The sequence below is a fragment of the Callithrix jacchus genome, chromosome 20 (genome assembly GCF_049354715.1).
Source record: "Callithrix jacchus isolate 240 chromosome 20, calJac240_pri, whole genome shotgun sequence".
Taxonomy (NCBI): domain Eukaryota; kingdom Metazoa; phylum Chordata; class Mammalia; order Primates; family Cebidae; genus Callithrix; species Callithrix jacchus.
In genome coordinates, this window is record NC_133521.1 from 15,306,766 (window position 1) to 15,324,956 (window position 18,191).

Sequence of the window (18,191 nt, forward strand, 5' to 3'; positions counted from 1 at the left end):
TCTTGAATTGTAATCCCCATAATCCCCATGTGTCAAAGGAGAGACCAGGTGGAGGTAACTGAATCATGGGGGCAATTTCCCCATGATGGTCTCGTGATGGTGAGTGAATTCTCAGGAGATCTGATAGTATTATGAGGGGCTCTTCCCCCTTTGCTCGGCATGTCTCCTTCCTGCTGACTTATGAATAAGGTGTCTAGCTTCCCCTTCACCTTCCACCATGATTTTAAGTTCCCTGAGGCCTCTCCAGCCTTGCTGAACTGTCAGTCACTTAAACCTCTTTCCTTTATAAATTACCCAGCCTCAGGCAGTTCTTTATAGCAGTATGAAAACAGACTAATAGAGCAACTTATTTCTTCAAGGCTAGCAAGATATTCTTCTCTAGTTCTTTTAAAGTATCAACTGATTGGGTCAGGCCAACTCAAGATAATCTCCCTTTTAATTAACTTAAAGTCCATTAAGGACTTTAATTACATCTGCAAAATCCCTTCACTTTTGCCACAAAACGTAACCTAATCACGGCAGGGATGATCCCATCACACTGACGGGTCCCACTGAAACTCCAGGGGAGGCTATCATACAAGGGCATGAGTCACTAGGGGTCATCTTCGACCTGCGTATAAAAGGGGCTTTGGAGCCAAACTTCAATTAGCCACAGCAACAACTAAAATTCACCAGCAGGGACTAGGATAAGCAAAAGCAAACTTGGAGAATAAAATCAAGTTTCAAGGACAGATACCAATTGAACACTTTTATTTACTAGTAAAATATAAAAATGCAGGTCTCTTAAATCCACATTAATTTCTCCAAATATTTGGCAAGATTGATCCCAAGTCCATACGGGTGGGTAACAAGAACAAAGGGGTCTCTGCTCAGAGACTTATTGTTGGTTCAGAGGTCTGCCTTGCTTCCCTCTAAATGCTCACCAACCTGGGCTCTTCTAAAGTGGGCTGACAGGCCCTATTCTAAGCGCAGCACTAGCCCCATTTGTGTGTAACACTAAGTTCTTCCAATGGTCCAAACTGAGCGTGGATGACTATCCAACATCACACACAAATGTACATCCCCTCTGTTTACAAGACATGCAGAATCTCAAGATATCTCAAGATATGCAGCAAGTTTAATACCTGATGGTTAACAGAAATGACAATAAAACACAGATGCAATGCCACAGTAAAATGGGGTTGGGGGGTGGAAGGGGGCAGAGGGACACTGAATATCATCACAGCAACCAGTGAGTGACTCCTCTGGTGCCCTGAGGAGGTCATAAGACACTTGACTTGTGTCACAAAGAATGGAATAAACTAACAACTCGGAAAGACAAGCAGGTGGCAGCATTGCTGAGATGAGACTCCGGGCAGGGGCCTGGAGCTCTGTCACAGAGTGTTAGTGCTCAAGGATGTCTGGGCTCAAGAGTGTTCTGGTCAGCATTTTAACAGAAGGACTTCTTCAGGACACTCCCTTCTTTTAACATGAGGTGAAGAAACCCAGCCCATTCTGGGTAACCAGGACCCATAATACCTTGGTGTCTTGATACAGAGCAGCACTATACACCACTGTGCCCACAAGCCAGCTTCACTCTGTCTGCTAAGCACCCACTCTGCAAACAGATCTCAAACAGAGTGAACAAATCCAGAGGAGGCGGGAGGAGCCACAGTGGTGGGATGTGAGAGACAGGAGTTGGCTGAAGGAGCAGATGTGTCCCATGTTGGGTCCCTCCTAGGCATCATGAAGATTGCTATCGCTCAGAAGCACCTTTTCCCCAGGTTTGAAGGCTGGCATCCCAAGGTAGGGGCAGCTGGCACAGCGGAAGGCATCACCCAGGTAGCACTGGAGAGAAAGAATGGGGAAGGGTCAGCTTATCCTAGGCATACCAGCCAGAAGAAAGAAATTCCTAATTTCATAATGTAGCCACAGTGGCCTGAAGGAAATAGCTGAGTATGTTTGCAGGTCCAACTGAGACTCAAATACTAAGAGTTTTCAAGATTTCTGGTTTTGTGAAAAACTATAGTCAAGAATAAGTTCCTTAGGAGGCCATAGTTCATACACACATATATGTATATATACATACACGTATATCTACATACATACATATATATGTATATATACATTTTGTGTGTGTGTGTGTGTGAGACAGAGTCTCCCTCTGTCACCCAGGCTTGAGTGCAGTGGTGTGATCTCAGCTCACTGAGACCTCCACCACCCAGGTTCAAGTGATTCTCCTGCCTCAGCCTCCCAAGAAGCTGGGATTACAGGCATGCACCACCATGCCTAGCTAATATTTTTGTATTTTCACTAGAGACGGGTTTCACCATGTTGGCCAGGCTGGTGTGGAACTCCTGACCTCAAGTGATCCGCCCGCCTTGGCTTCCCAAAGTGCTGGAATTACAGGCATGTGTCACTGTGCCCAGCCATAGTTCTATATTTTATGCCGTTCCAAACACAACCAACCTCGGTTAAATGTCTAACTCTGGAGTAGAAAGAAATGGGCCACAAATAAAACACAAGACCCTCCCCAACGGACACATGCACGCTAACCCACTCTCACCCTCAGGAGACAGCCTTTCTCCCCATTACTACCTATGTTCATGTGCTCATGCATTTGTCTGTTCCTAAAATATGTGAGGTAGAGCTTGTCTGTGTTTAGTGTAGAAGGATGCCTAATCCCCCTGGGGGTTTTGTGAATGCTGAGGAATGATCCTTCTATTTACATTTCCACAAGCCGACTTGGGTTGGGAGCTCATCTGTTCCCTTGACTTCTCTCTTTCCAGTTCTTCAGCAAGGCCACAGGTGCTGTGGGAAAATCAGTGACTAATGAATGAGAATTACCACCACCCAGAAATCCCAAATCCTAACAGTGCCAAAATGTGCTGTAAGCCTTTTCTCTTCACACTCGGTGTCATAACTCAGAAGCCTATGGGCCAGGCAGATAGCAGCAATGTGAGAGGCTGCTGAGGGAGACAGGAGGGAGAGGAGGATGGGGGGAAGTAGAGGGTGTATGCTCTGTCTACAGAGGGTGGCCACTACTCAGCTTCAGCTGGTTATCATATTGGGTAAAGTGGACCCAGTTTGCCATATTTTCCAAATTCAAGAACAGCAGGGAAAAAAAAATCTGTGTTTTCACTTAAAATCTCCTGATTTGTAAATGCTGGCAGCTTTTACATTTTAAAAACACTGATGATTAAACAAGCCTGAACACCACAGATTAACTTTCTACCATCCTTCCCAACCATTTATAAAAACAAATGTGAAAACACCAAAGTCTCGCTCTGATGCCCAGGCTGGAGGGCAGTGGCACAATCATGGCTCACTGGTAGGGTTCTGAGGGAGAATGAGATTAAGCACAATTACGGCTCATTGTAGCCTCGACCTCCTGGGCTCACGATCCTCCTGTCTTTGCCCCAAGTAGCTGGGACCACAAGCACATACGACCATGCCTGGCTAATTAAAAAAAAAAATTATTTGTAGAGATGGGCCCCCTGTGTTGCCCAGATTGGAAAATGTATGTTTTAAAAATAGTAAAGCATTGCAATTACTTGAGCATGAGGCCACTGGAGGCAGCATCACAGGCTCCAGTCACCGGGCACTTACCAGTTCTTGCAGGCCTTCCTCTTTTTCCGTTCCCCACAAGCAGCAGCCCGCAGGGAAGCTGGATCTGGCTTCTTCAAATCTTCTGGATCCAGCAGCTCATCTGAGTCAATGAGATCCTGGAGAGTGTTAAAGCAACGAGTGACACAGTTGTGGTTTCTGCTAATGAAAAGCTAAAGTGACCACAGGCTTCGAGAGGAAACTTAGAATCCAGGGTAAAGAAGGTGTCCACCCTGTCCTTCTTTTGGCTGATCATAATGTTCAACCTGACCACATGCCCAAGAGGCCAACAGTGAGTTAAACTACATCCGCAGACTATGCACTAGGTTGTGAAGGAATTGGGAACAAATTTACTTGAGAAAAGCCTGTAAGACTGGCCAGCAAATTGTCAAGAATGTTGGGGGTGGGGGACAGGAGTGGGGAGAAGAGAGAGAGCAGGCAGAACAAAGAGAGAAGTGTCTATGACGAGTCATGTGAAAAATGGAATATCTTCCATATAATCCCCGAGAAAAATCAAATAATTATATATACCTTTATGTAATTCTTTGTAAATGTGTAGACACTTAGTCTGTAAACTCTTTGAGAGCATGAACCTGACTTATTTTGCTCACTACTCTAACTTCAATAGTAGAAGTGTAGAAATGAAGAACTTTATTATAGATATGGCAAAGATGGAAAATATTGCTTTTTAAAGCATGGAACATTCAGCAACTTGCCCAAACCAAGAGGCCAATAAAACAATTTAAGCTGACAAAATATTTTCAGGTTTACACAAACCCCCGAGAGTTTTTAACATATCACATGAAGTGAGAACAAGAAATCATGTGGGGAAAAAGAGATGCTAAAAAATTTAAAATGCCACCAATATGGACAGGCATTGTGGCTCACACCTGTAATCCCAGTACTTTGGGAGGCTGAGGCGGGCAGATCACTTGAGGTCAGGAGTTTGAGACCAGCCTGGCCAACATGGTGAAACCCTGTCTCTACTAAAAATACAACAATTAGCTAGGTGTGGTGGCATGTGCCTGTAATCACAGCTACTTGGGAGGCTGAAGCAAAAGAATCACTTAAACTCAGGAGGCAAGAGATTGCAGTGAGCCAAGATCACGCCACTGCACTCCAGCCAGGGTGGCAGAGCAAGACTCCAACTCAAAAAAAAAAAGCCACCAACATGGAGTTTCCTTTTAAACCAAAGATGTAAGTGACAGGAATATTCACAAATCTGGGCTTTAAATACGTTCACACCGACAAGTCCAGAAAGATCACTATAGCTGTTCACACCGAAACTGAGGCTTGAAAGAAAGCAATCAAGTGACCATGGTGCCAGCTCACCATGCTGTCGTCCTCCATATCATTGGCTGAGAGCGTCCACAGCTTGGCAGCAGCAGGGTCCACAGCAGGCTTCACTGAGTCCAAGCAATAAAAGAAAAAGAGCTCCATAAAAACAGAAACTGTTAACTACAACATACCTAAGTGCTTTCTGCTGTGTAGACGAGAACACACTACACTGGGAGGCAGAAGGCGTGGGTTCAAATTCCAGCTCTACCCCTCTGAGATGTCTGACCTTGGGCCGACCACTTTCTGATAGTTATAGAAATCACCATTTGCTAAGCACTTGCTCTGTACCAGACACCATATTAAGCACTTTGTATACATCATCTAACTTAATTCTGCTGACAACCTTATGAGGTAAGCGTGTGTCATCCTAATTTTGCCGCTGAGGAAACAGGTTTAGACACTTAGGCTGGTTCCACAGGCTGCAAAGTCTGTCTGATGTTTTTTTTTTTTTTTTTTTTTTTGAGACAGAGTCTTGTTCTGTTGCCCAGGCTGGAGTGCAATGGTGCGATCTCAGCTCACTGCAACCTCCGCCTCCCATGTTCAAGCGATTCTCCTGCCTCAGCTTCCCAAACAGCTGGGATTACAGGCACCTGCTACCATGCCCAGCTAATTTTTGTATTTTTAGTAGAGACAGGGTTTCACCATGCTGGCCAGGCGGGTCTTGAATTCCTGACCTTAGCGGTCCGCCCATCTTGGCCTCTCAAAGTGCTGGGATTACAGGTGTGAGCCACCATGCCTGGCCTTGTCTGATGCTTTTAACCTCCACTCCATACAGCTTCCTCATTGATACCTTAGTTTCTATCCTATAACATAAAGCTAAATTGTACTCCCTATGTTACTGCAGGTGTTTTGAGGATTAACTGAGAAATGTGTCAAAAACTTCAAAAATAGCAGAGCTTTAGCCTCATGTAAACCTGCTACATACAAGAAAATAGGTTCTAAAGCTGCTGGTGGGAAGGTAACACCATCAGTGGCAGACAAACCTCACACTTCCTGATTCTTTGTCTAGTCAGAAGAATGCAAGGAAGAGCCGGAGAGCTGAGACTCGGATATAGTGTGGGCAAATCCTCACGGGGCCTTGGGGTAAGAGTACCCTCTAGTGATCATTGTCACTCTTCTAAGCTGTCCCTACCCATTCTGGAACCATGTATTGAAAGGTTAGATTCCAAAGGATTTCTTGAAGATTTAGGTTAGACAGTCAAAACTGTACAAGTGGGGATGTACCAGTAAATATCTGTAAATGTGTGCATACCTCACAGCTGGGACAATTCAGGCATTAAAAAATAGTGATAGGAAGGATGAGAGTGGGGCAGTGTGTGTGTGTGTGTGTGTGTGTGTGCGTGCCCGCATGTGTTTGTATGCAATTTTCTAGGCAGAAGAAATATAGTTTTTTAAGTGTCTTAGGATCCACAAAGTAAGAACAGCTGCTTTTCCTGGTATAGGGGAAAAAGGGACATGAGAACAGGAACAGGGCATTCTCATCCACCATTACCACTATACTGTAAGGTCTTCTGAGGATAAATGTTAATTCTGGGACCTGGAAGAACTTCACTAATTAAACTGTGTGACTCAGTCCTGAAGAATTAGGAGGCCTCAGTATTTTCTGGTACAGAAGGAAGAGCTGGACTAGATAATACCTATATATTATTTCAGTTTTGGATCCTAATACACCTATGATAATAGTAAATTAAGTATTCATCTATGTGGAAATGGCAGAAATCAAAGGACTAATCCTCTAAAAATATCACCATCTCATTTATTGCTGGCTCAATTCCTAATTATGGCCCTCTAAGCCCATGCAAATGGAATGTCCCTATGCCAGCTTTACCTGAAGGAGATGACTTCTTGGCGACGGAAAGCTTAAGCTGACTAGAAGAACCCACTTCAAAGTTTGGTTTTTTGCCTGTGATCTGAACAAACAGTAGGCTGTCACTTTCATGACCCAGGTGTTCTCGAACAGACTGTACTTCCTTGGGGCTTAAGGGCTCCTGCTGCAGCTGGAATTCAAGACATCAAAAGGATTAGTCCACCCTCCTCTATAAAATGGTTTACTATGTCCACCTACACAGGAGTTAAAGACTCATTTCCATGCATTAAGTATACAACAGTGGATGGTAACAGACATCGCTTTATGCCTCACATTCAGGTTCTCACTAATCAGAGCACTAGAGTATAACTTTTGTCTGCATGTCTACTTGGAGCATACCCCTTGGAAAATTTAAAAGTACTTATGAAATATTAGGGATGAGGTATATGCTAGTTATTGTAGGGGCTATAATTATGGAAATGAACCAGATGTGGTCCTATTGTGTAACAGGATAGAATGCCCACAATGAAGACAGCAGAAACTTACATCTCAAATGAGAAAGGAGGAGGAAAATCCTTCCTATGTTCCTGGGGATGAAGTAGCAGAGAGTAAAGGTAGAAAAAAAGGATACCTCTATGTCCAATAATTACAGAATGGTTACCTAAATCATAGTCCATCTATTGCGTGGAATACTGTTACATCATTAATATGAATGAAGGGAAACACACTGAAGTGGGTAAGTGTCTATGATATCTAAGGGTGGGGAAAAAAGCTGGTTATTGAACAATTGTATACATATGATCTTATTTACATTAAAAAAGAAGTATATGCATGCAGACGCTTGTAAATACATGGGAAAAGGTCTGAATGGACATACAAAAATACATTGGTGGCTTCCTCTGGGGAGGGAAGTATGAGCAAGGAGCGGGATGTCACTTTATAATTCTGAATGCTTCAGTATAAAGTGAATTTTTATGAGTCTGATATAGTTTGGATATGTGTCCCCTCTAAAGCTCATGTGGAGTCGTAATCCCCAATGTTGGAGGTGGAGCCTGGTGGGGGGTGCCTGGATCATGGGGGCAGATTTCTCATTAATGGTTTAGCACCATCCGAATTCTCATAAGATACGGTTGTTGTAAAGTATGGCACCTTCCCTACTCCTGACTCTTCCTCTCTTTCTTGATCCTGCCTTTGCCATGTTATGTGCTGCTCTTGCTTCATCTTCTGCCATGAGTAAAAGTTCCTTGAGGCCTCCCCAGAAGCCAAGCAGGTGCAGGCCCATGCTTCCTGTACAGTCTGCAGAACTGTGAGCCAATTAAACCCCATGTCTTCATAAATTATTCAGTCTTACGTATTTCTTCATAGGAAGAATGGCCTAATACATATTCCTTATTCTAGAATGAAGCACAGAAAACCTTAAGCTAAAAGGAGAAGCAAGAAAGGGTTGGCATAGAGAATCTAAGGCCTGGCATGGTGCAGTGGCTCATGCCTGTAATCCCAGCACTTTGAAATGCCGAGGCGGATGGATGACCTGAGGTCAGGAGTTTGAGACCAGCCTGGCCAACATAGTGAAACCCTGTCTCTACTAAAAATACAAAAAATTTGCTGGGTTTGGTGATACATGCCTGTAATCCCAGCTACTCCCATCAAAAATGTGATGCTGAAATAGGTGACAGTGTTTTTCACCCAGGCCTAGGATTCAGGTCTACTGAGAGGTAGGTGTTGGAAGCAGCATAGCTGCTGCTCATGCCCCTCAGCTGTCACCACCACTAAACTAGTGCCAAGGAGACCAGAACAAGCCCCAGCTCACATGGGCCAAGCTGAGTCTCTTCAAAGTTGATTATTCTCACAAGTTTTGTCCTTTGAAGCATCATGTATCTTACATGCATAGCATTTCTTGTTTCCTAGTTCCAAGCAATACTGATTAACTCACCTGCAGGGCGGCAAAGAAAGTTGTCTACAAACATACCTCTTTCACTTCCACAAGACCAGAAAGAGTCAGGGCTGAACACAGCTTAGATGCTGTCTTCACTTTGCTATTGTTATCTGCCAAAAGGAAAATAACAATTAATAGCTTTATAGGTCAAAGTAGAAAAAATAATAAAGGCTCAATCCTATGTGGGTTAGCAGGCATTCAAACAATAATAACCAGGCGGGCGTGGTGGCTCATGCCTGTAATCCCAGCACTTTGGGAGGCTGAGGTGGGCAGATCACTTGAGGCCAGGAGTTCAAGACCAATCTGGCCAACATAGCAAAATCCCATCTCTACTAAAAATACACACAAAAAAACAGCCAGGCGTGGTGGTACATGCCTGTAATCCCACCTACTTGGGAAGCTGAGGCACGAAAATCACTTGAAACTGGGAGGCAGAGGTTGCAATGAGCCGAGATTCCACCACTGCACTCCAGCCTGCATGACAGAGTGAGACTCGATCTCAAACAAAAAACAAAACAAAAAAAACAATAATAACCTATTCTGCTTAATGTACGGATGGTTCCTGACTTAATGATGGTTCTACTTACAATTTTTCAACTTTATAATGGTGTGAAAATGATACCCATTCAGTAGAAACTATATACTTCAGTTCAGTATTCAGTAAATTACGTGAGATACTCAGCCCTTTATTATAAATAGGCTGTGTTAGATGATTTTGCCCAACTGTAGGTTAAGGCAAGTGTCCTAAGCATGTTTAAGGTAGGCTGGCCTACCAATGATGTTTAGCAGGTTAGGTGTATTACATGCATTTTCATCTTATAGTATTTATCAGGACGTAACTCCATTGTAAGATGAAGACAACTGTATATTTTAGTGATATTATTTTATTATTATTATTACTATTTTTTTGAAACAGGGTCTCACTTTGTCACCCAGGCTGGAGTGAAGTGGCACAATCTCAACTCACTGCAGCCTTAACCTCCCAGGTTCAAGGAATCCTCCTGCCTTAGCCTCCACCAAGTAGCTGGGACTACAGGTGTGCACCACCACACCCAGCTAATTTTTGTATTTTTTTGTAGAGATGGGTTTCACCATGTTGCCCAGGCTGGTCTTGAACTCCTGGACTCAAGCAACCTGCCCGCCCTAGCGTTTCAAAGTGCTGGGATTACAGGTGTAAGCTACTGTGCCTGTTCACGTGATACTATTTAATTTGAGAAATCCTTTTGGTTGTTCAAAGTGTTCTTATCTAAGCTCTTAAATGTTATAATTCCATTGTTATTGTTTCTTATCACTCTCTGCTTCTTGAAACCCCTTCTAGAGGCTGCGAGATAATGACTGTAAAGACGCTTATGAACTGCAAAGTGCACAGAAATACAAGTATTCTTTCTGTATAGTTCTTTTCTCTTTTTTTTTCTCTGTATAGTTCTGACAGAAACACTGCATTTAGTCATGTAAGGTTTAAATTGCCAGCAAAGAATGCTGATGTATACTACACATAACACAGTTATATTTCCACATAAACAATGAACACCTTTATATATTTCAAAACACTTTCATTTATAGTATTCTATTTGATGAAATTGTTACATTCTGAAAGTCTAGTGAAAAATATTAAAAATCCAGAATTGAGTCACTCTGACAGCTATACCACTCATAAAAAAAGTTTTTATTTCATGAACACTGCCATTAATAATCAATAATTACCACGTCACTCCCAGAGTTTCAGCCATTATTTTTAAACTTTTTATTTTGAAATAACTGTAGATTCACAGGAAGTTGGAAAAAAACAAAAAATTCTGTACATTAAGGAGGTCTTCACCTCATCTCTCCCACAGTAACATCTTACCCAATTATAGCATGGTATGAAGACTAGGAAATTCATATTGATGGTCCACATAGCTTTTTCAGATTTTGTTAGTTTTATATGTACTCATTTGGCAGAGAAGGACCGTATAGTTCTATGTGATTTTATTACACGTGTAGATTTGTGTAACCACTATCACATTCAGAACACAGAATTGTTCCATCACCACAGGGAACCCTCATACTACCCCTTTATAGCTCCACATACCCCTTTCCTCCCACTTCTATCCTCTGGCAAACTCTAATCTGATCTCCATCACTATAATTTTGTTATTTCAAGAATGTGAATGGAATTGTACAGCACAGAACCTTAACTCAGCTACTTCCCTTGATATCCACCCAAGCTGATGCACATATAGCTAGCTTGCTCCTTTTTACTGCGGCATCACTTTCCATATTATGAACATATCAAATTTTAACCATCCACCTGCAAAAGGACACATTTTTAGATGGCAGTTTCCTTCTGTTTTATTATATAACGAGTCAGCAAAAGATCACAATTTCTCCAGATATGCTGCTTCAGATTTTAACAATAAGTTATCCCCAAGGGAAACGTTTTGCTACAGTAATACTGATTTCCAAATGATAGCTCCTGCTCCAGGAGATGTAGCACACACACTCAAAGCCTCAACCCTGTCAAATTTGTTTTTCAAGTGAAGATTTCCTTACCTACAGCTGTCTCTACTGGCTCTTTCAGAAAAAGACATCCACCAGGTCGAAGGATCCTGGCGATTTCAGCCAAAATCTCAGCACTGTGCAGAGTGGTGCTTCCCGGGACTAAACCCGACAAAATAATGTCAAAGCTGGATTCCTTGTGGGCAGCTGAAAAGGAGGAGGACTCTTAATTAGCAATCACCTGAGCCCGGAACAATCTCCTGGTCCCTTCTAACCCCCCACAAAGGCTACAGACCTCACCCTGAGAGAATGTATACCACTCGGTATCCATCCAAGAAGCTGGATGAATACTGTCAAAAAACATGGAATAGTTATTAAGAAAGAAGAACATACTTACAGAAATCATCAACTACACTCCTAAGCTCACTTTATCTCAACTGAAAAACTACAGGGTGACCAGCCACTACTTTCACATGCCACCCTAAATGAAAATTCAGATATCAAGGAACCACAGAAATGCAACACTCCCATGGAAACCCCTCCAGCCTCATGAAGACAACATGGGTGGGTACTTACACTGTAACAGCTGGTTGATGTTTTCCACAGACACGTGGCCTTCATTGCCAGTTAACACTTGAAGCTTATCCACCAGATCTTTCAGAGCTTCCACTGGGGATGACTTATCCCAGATCACTGCCACAAACTGGCCAGCAGAAATCCCAAAATCTGCCATTCCTGCAGTGCAGTACTGATGGACCTAAAAACTGCTGGCCAAAAGAGAATCACAACTGAGCAGAGACAAAGTGAAGTTTAATCCATGAAGTATCATAAAATATTATTAGAATCCCAACCTAACATCTAACCACCCACTAGGAAATGCTGACAGTATTAGAAATCCTACTGTATATGCTAAAGAGTCTGAATAAATGAACCCCGTTATCTCATCTTCATAATCCCAACATTCCAAAAGAAGATAGATAGCTTCCTTGGTGAGAATCCTGACTTGGCAGAGTCAAGAAGGGGATTAGAGGCAAGTAAGGAAGTTGGAGGCAGAAAGATGATTTCCTCTTTGACCTAAGATAATTCAGCCTGAACAAGATGCAAAACACACAGGACATCAATTAGGCAGAGTGTGACTCAGCAAGGAACGCAAATAAATTGACAGACATAACCCAACCACAGGTTCAATGTTTTTAAAAAGAAATAACACATTTAAAATTTGCAAACTGAATACTGATATTTTCCCTTTCATCAAAATATGAAAATTCCATCAAATCTGCAGTAATCAAGAATACTATGTCTTTAACATTTAATATCAGCCGGACTGTTCAAAGTATCTTCTAAACATTACCTCAACCGAACCTCAGAACAGCCTTAAACTAGATATTATTACCATTTTACAGTCTGGAAACTCAGGTGATTTACTTTGCCCAAGTCATACAACTAATGAGTGTAACATGGATAAAGCAAGATCTGGGATTTGAATCCAAATTCATCTGACTGTAAAGCCCATGCTTTTAACCCATGGGAATTTGCCTCCATGTGTCCACTTTCTCTTCCACTTGATACTCAGCTGAGTATATAATATGCTAACAAAGAAATTAGGTCAAGAGATAGTACTCTACTCAGTTCCTCCTTTCTTAAACATTAATGACACCAGTTTCCAAAAATAGCTCAAATAAATGAAACAATTTGTGGTAGAGGGGTCAAGCATGAATTCGTTTTATGCTGAACAGACTTCTGCAGAGGTGTCCAACTCAGTGGCAATCATGTCACTACAGATACAGACTGAATTTAAGCCAAGTCACTACACTGTTGTTTCTTTTAAAATGTTGACTTTGGCTGGGTGCAGTGGCTCACACCTGTAATTTCAGCACTTGGGGAAGCTAAGCCAGGCAAACTGCTTGAGCCCAGGAGTTTCAGACCAGCCTGGGTGACACAGCAAAACCCCATTTCTACTAAAAACAAAACAAAACAAAAATTAGCTGGGCAAGGTGACTGCACACCTGTAGTCCCAGCTACATGGGAAACTGAGGTGGGAGGATCACTTGAGCCCGGGAGGTGGAGGTTGCAGTGAGCTGAGATTGATCCACTGCACTCCAGCCTGGGAGACAGAGCGAGACTGTCTCAAAAAATAAAAAATTATAGCTGGGTGTGGTGGCTCATGCCTATTATCCCAGCACTTTGGGAGGCTGAGGCAGGTGGATCCCTTGAGTACAAGAGTTAAAGACCAGCCTGGGTGACATGGTAAAACCCTGTCTCTACTAAAAATATAAAAATTAGCTGAGCGTGGTAGTCTCATGTGGTAATTTTATGTAGTCCCAGCTACTGGGGTAGAGAGAAGGGCCTGAGGTGAGAGGACTGCTGGAGCCCAGGAGGTTGAGACTGCAGTGAGTCAAGATTGTGCTACTACACTCCAGCCTGGGTAACAGAGAAAGACCCTGTCCCAAAAACAAAATTCATGTCAAGTAACTCTCCTCTTTGCCTATAAAACATACCCAGGATGTTAACTTAATACATAAGCATTAAATACTATAGCACTTTGATTTGTCACTCTTTTCACTAAAGGTTTTATTTGCTAGAGTGAAGTCAATTAGGCTTCTGGATCCACAGCCTCCATAATCTGGCTCCACCTGTATCTCGCACCACTCCAAAGTGATCCCTCCTTATTCTGTGAAAATCTTTTGCATTTTCCCTTCATCATGGCTTTTATCTAGCTCTTTCCATATGACCCAACTGCAAGTGCCACTAAAAGAATGCTAAGTGTTCTCGGACAAGTAGGATTCTTTAGTCACTTAACTCCGGTTTTTTTAAGGACAGAGGTCAAGTAAAAATGGGGGGGGGGGGAGGAAAAAATAAAAAAAAGAGACTAATTCAATTCTGTTTTTTTTGGAGATCTAGTTTTGCTCTTGTTGCCCAGGCTGGAGTGCAATGGTGCAATCTCGGCTCATTGCAACCTCCGCCTCCCAGGTTCAAGCGATTCTCCTGTCTCTACCTCCCAAGTAGCTGGGATTATAGGCATGCACCACCATGCCCAGCCAATTTTGTATTATTTTTTTTTAGTAGAGATAGGGTTTCTCCAGTTGGTCAGGCTGGTCTTGAACTCTCAACCTCAGGTGATCCTCCTGCCTCAAACTCCCAAAGTGCTGGGATTATAGGCATGAGCCACTGCATTCAGCTAATTCTGTTTGTTTGTTTTGAGACAGCATCTCACTCTATCACCCAGGCTGGAATGCAGTGGCACTATTTCAGGTCACTACAACCTCTTCCTCTAGAGTTCAAGCAATTCTCATGCCTCAGCCTCCCAAGTAGCTGGAATTACAGGTGCATGCCACCACACCTAATTTTTGTATTTTTAGTAGTGACAGTGTTTCACCACGTTGGCCAGGCTGGTCTTGAACTCCTGACCTCAAGTGATCTGCCCGCTGTGGGCTCCCAAAGTGCTAGGATTACAGGTGTTAGCCACTATGCCTGTCCAATTCTGGTTTTTAAATCCCTAAAAAGCATACAAGTAAGAACTGAAATTTTTAACTGGCATATGATGCTGAGGAAGAACCCTTGCAAACTTTACGGTGTGCAATGTGGAATCAATCTCACATTTAAGAACCAGCCAGGCAAGATGGGAGTGTGAATTGCTGGGTATTAAGTGACCTGTTTCTAGAATGATGTTGGGATAGGTTCTTCCTTGGGACAATAGAAAGTGATGATAAAGACCCCAACTACCAGACTACCACGACTTTGCACTGTACTTACAGAAAAACCCATGAAGGAAACAAGGGGCAAAAGGTTACTCGTTAGCTGGAGAAAAACAAAAAGCCAAACGTCTAGACCTTTTCAGCAACATTTATGGAGGCAGTTTTATAGGGTAAAGGTTTTGAATGCAGATGACCTAGGGTTCTATCTACCGCTGGATCTAACGGGCACATGACCATGGGTAAGCCATTAGACTCTTTGAATCCATTTTCTCATCGGTAAAGCAGGGATAATAACCTCATATTTTGGGAGGCTGCTATAAGAAGCAAATGAGAAGATAAAAATATGTAAGGCACTTGGCAGGCTCTGGCACACAGAGCTCCATAAAGTAATGTTCTAGGAGAACTCTGGGCCTCTACTTCTCTGTTGCTAGTTTACCTGCCATTGCTTCAAACAGTTCTATAAAAACCTGTTTCTGCTTAGCCATGCCTTCTAGAAGGACACCCAAGGGAGTGATGGGAAGCTGCTTTTTCATTGTTAGAATTACAGTGTAAGAGCTGCACTTTACGATCTTTGGACAGAACTCCAGTGGGACTGTGTCAATAAATTAGAAGAATGTAGAATGCTTTGCCTTCCGTATCTCCCAAAACTAATCTTAGAGCAAGAGGAGCTTATGAACTACATTTATTAAACATCAACCCTCAAAAAACAGGCATAGCAACTACTTTCAGTCAGCATTTTTCAAATAAGATAATATTCTTTTAAATATCTAAAGCCAAAGTGTGATACTTTTCCTCATCAGAGCTTTATGTTGCTGTTGTGAATTTGTCTTTAAAAAAAAAAAAATCTCATAAGGAAAAAGTGTCCAGCATCTAAGATAACATGGTTAGAAGCTGTGACTCAGGGCCCAGTTTCATAATAAGAGGTGGCATCACTGTCACATCACTGAACTTGTTAGGTACCTCTCCAACTCTGACTGAGGCAGACACATGTCCACGGCCCTTCTAAAATGTTATTGACCGGCAGTAAAAGTGGATGTCTGAGAATAACGTCTGTTTTTAAGGTGCCCAGTAAGCACTCTTCTGGTGAAAGAGGACAAAAGAAAAAAATAAGACTGAAGTTTGGGCTTCAGTTCAAAAAATCCTTTAACTCAGATGCATAAAAGAATTCTAAGAATACTGACAGTTATCAAAAAGAAAATCCTAATTAAAATTAACTAACTGGGCTGGGTGCCACAACTCACGCCTGTAATCCCAGCACTTTGGGAAGCCGAGGTGGGTGGATCACCTGAGGTCAAGAGTTCAAGACCAGCCTGGCCAACATGGAAAAACGCTGTCTCTACTAAAAATACAAAGATTAGCCGGGCATGGTGGCGTGCACCTGTAATCCCAGCTACTTGGGAGGCTGAGGTAGGGAGAATTGATTGAACCCAGGAGGTGAAAGGCCGAGATCTCACCACTGCACTCCAGCCTAGGTGACAGAGCAAGAGTCCATCTCAAAAAAAAAAAAAAAATTTAAAAATAAAATTAACTGAAGCTGTTGTGCACATGCATGTCACTGCCTGTCTGGGTGACCAGCACCAAGTGGGCCTAACTGGCCTACTGTGCAATCCAAGCCAGCATTGCCCCTCTCTGGGCCTCAGTTTCCCTGTCAGCTTTAGCAGAATGGTAGGAAGGCACAATTACAATCTGCAAATGAGATCTAAGGAACCTACCATGTGTCTGTCCCTACAAGGGAGACAGACAAGGCGGCACTTGTTCCCTGCCATCTTGACACTTAGACTAAGACCTTAGAGATTTTTTTTTTTCCGAGACAGAGTCTTGCTCTGTTGCCCAGGCTGGAGTGCAATGGCGCAATCTTGGCTCACTGCAACCTCCACCTCCTGGGTTCAAGCAATTCTCTGCCTCAGCCTCCTGAGGAGCTGGGATTACAGGTGCCTGCCACCATGCCTGGCTGATTTTTGTATTTTTAGCAGACATGGGGTTTAACCATCTTGGCCAGGCTGGTCTTGAACTCCTGACCTTGTGATCCACCCACTTAAGCCTCCCAAAGTGCTGGGATTACAGCCATGAGCCTGGCCCAAATTTTTTTTTTAAAGTGAGAATCGACAATGCAACAGAAATGTCTCCAGGCATTTGGTGTGTGTTAGGAATTAGGGTTTCATAAAGATTACCCAAATGTTAGTTTCCACGGGAAAGGCTCATTCAAAGATGGGTGGACAGAACTCAGAAACAAATCCTCACGGAGAGGAGTGTTTTACCTAAAACCAGAAATACGAATCTAAAATGTTAACCTTTGCGGTAAGTTTTGGCTTAGGAGGTCTTCCCCACACTCTTGCAGTGGGGAGGAGGATATTCTGAAAAGACTAGGGTTGACAAGGTGTGTTCAAAACACAACTTTAACAAAGATGGAATCTGACTGCAAACACAAAATCGACAGAATCACATCCTCTTGTCGTCAGTTACTCTTAGTCCAAAAACCATTGACTTCTTCCTACTAAGCCTTCCCTGAGGACACCCCAGTGAGGTGCTCTGTTAGTGGCTGGACTGTGATCTCCTTGAGCCATCCAGAGCTTAGCACTCAGTAATGTCAGCATGAAGGGCACCAGCCTTTCCCGAACGTGCAGATCCTACAAATCACCCAGAGGTAGTGGTTAAAATGAGATTCATGGCCCACACGCAGACCCATTCAATCCATCCATCCTCCAGGACAAAGACCTGGCTGTCTGTTCTAGCAACAAACATCCTTCCGATCTGGATACTTAATTATACCAACTCAACACGCTGGGGGTTCGGACAAGTCGCAGGCTCGAAATTACAATCACGAGCCCAGGTGCCCCTCAGGCTTTCGGGCTTTGCGGCCAGGAACCCCCAGCAACCGAAACTTCACGAGGACTGAGGCCCAAGGTCACAACGATTGGCGACTGACTGGTAGGACCCCAGAGCTCGGGGCGCCTTCTCAGCGTGGTGGCCCCGGGGCCTCAGAGTAAGGCGGGCAGCGCCAGGACGAGGCGGCCCGGAAACGGCGTGAATTCTCGGTCGGGAGCCCGGGGTGGGCAGGGCCGGCCCTGGCCCCTCACACCGACGTCTCAGGAATAAGCCCGCCGGGGCTCTCAGCGGGGCGGCAGTGTCTGCGTTCCCATTGAGGGACGGGGGTGGGAAGATGAAATGAGGGGATGTGGGGACGAGGGTGGGCCGGAGGGGGCAGTTGACGGAACTCCGGCTTTCAGCTGGCCCCCTCCACTCTCACCTGCCGCTTGAGCTCGCTCCCAGTTTCTCCTCAGCAGTCGGCCCCACGCCTCGCGCCTCTCGCGAGAGGAGGAGGCTCCGCGGCGCAGCTACTTCCGCCCTGCAA

General features: G+C 43.6%; 1 protein-coding gene across 5 annotated transcripts; it reads right to left on the bottom strand.

Annotated features, from left to right (window-relative positions):
• Nucleotides 1–735: 735 nt before the first annotated feature.
• CIAPIN1 (cytokine induced apoptosis inhibitor 1) lies at nt 736–18,149 on the bottom strand. 5 transcript variants are annotated; one of them, XM_008985931.5, is made up of 9 exons: nt 18,087–18,149; nt 11,721–11,908; nt 11,199–11,351; nt 8,700–8,776; nt 6,752–6,920; nt 4,918–4,991; nt 3,589–3,704; nt 2,709–2,790; nt 736–1,827 (listed from the first exon to the last, which is right to left on the bottom strand). In XM_008985931.5, the coding sequence occupies exons 2-9, from the start codon at nt 11,875–11,877 to the stop codon at nt 1,717–1,719; spliced, it is 939 nt and encodes a 312-aa protein (XP_008984179.1). In that variant the 5' UTR covers nt 11,878–11,908; nt 18,087–18,149; the 3' UTR covers nt 736–1,716. The 5 variants fall into 5 exon arrangements, with proteins under 5 accessions (XP_008984179.1, XP_002761053.1, XP_035138252.1 ...); XM_002761007.7 differs by having other exon boundaries at nt 11,721–11,911; XM_035282361.3 differs by having other exon boundaries at nt 17,613–18,149.
• Between the last annotated feature and the right edge of the window lie 42 nt (nt 18,150–18,191).

Coding starts and splice junctions, on each gene's coding strand:
- CIAPIN1 (XM_008985931.5), bottom strand. CDS start 11,877: ATGGCAGATTTTGGGATTTCTGCTGGCCAGTTTGTGGCAGTGATCTGG. Junction 11,352..11,720: donor CATCAACCAGCTGTTACAGT/GTAAGTACCCAC, acceptor CCTCCTTTTCAG/CTGCCCACAAGGAATCCAGC. Junction 8,777..11,198: donor GCCAGTAGAGACAGCTGTAG/GTAAGGAAATCT, acceptor TCCTTTTGGCAG/ATAACAATAGCAAAGTGAAG.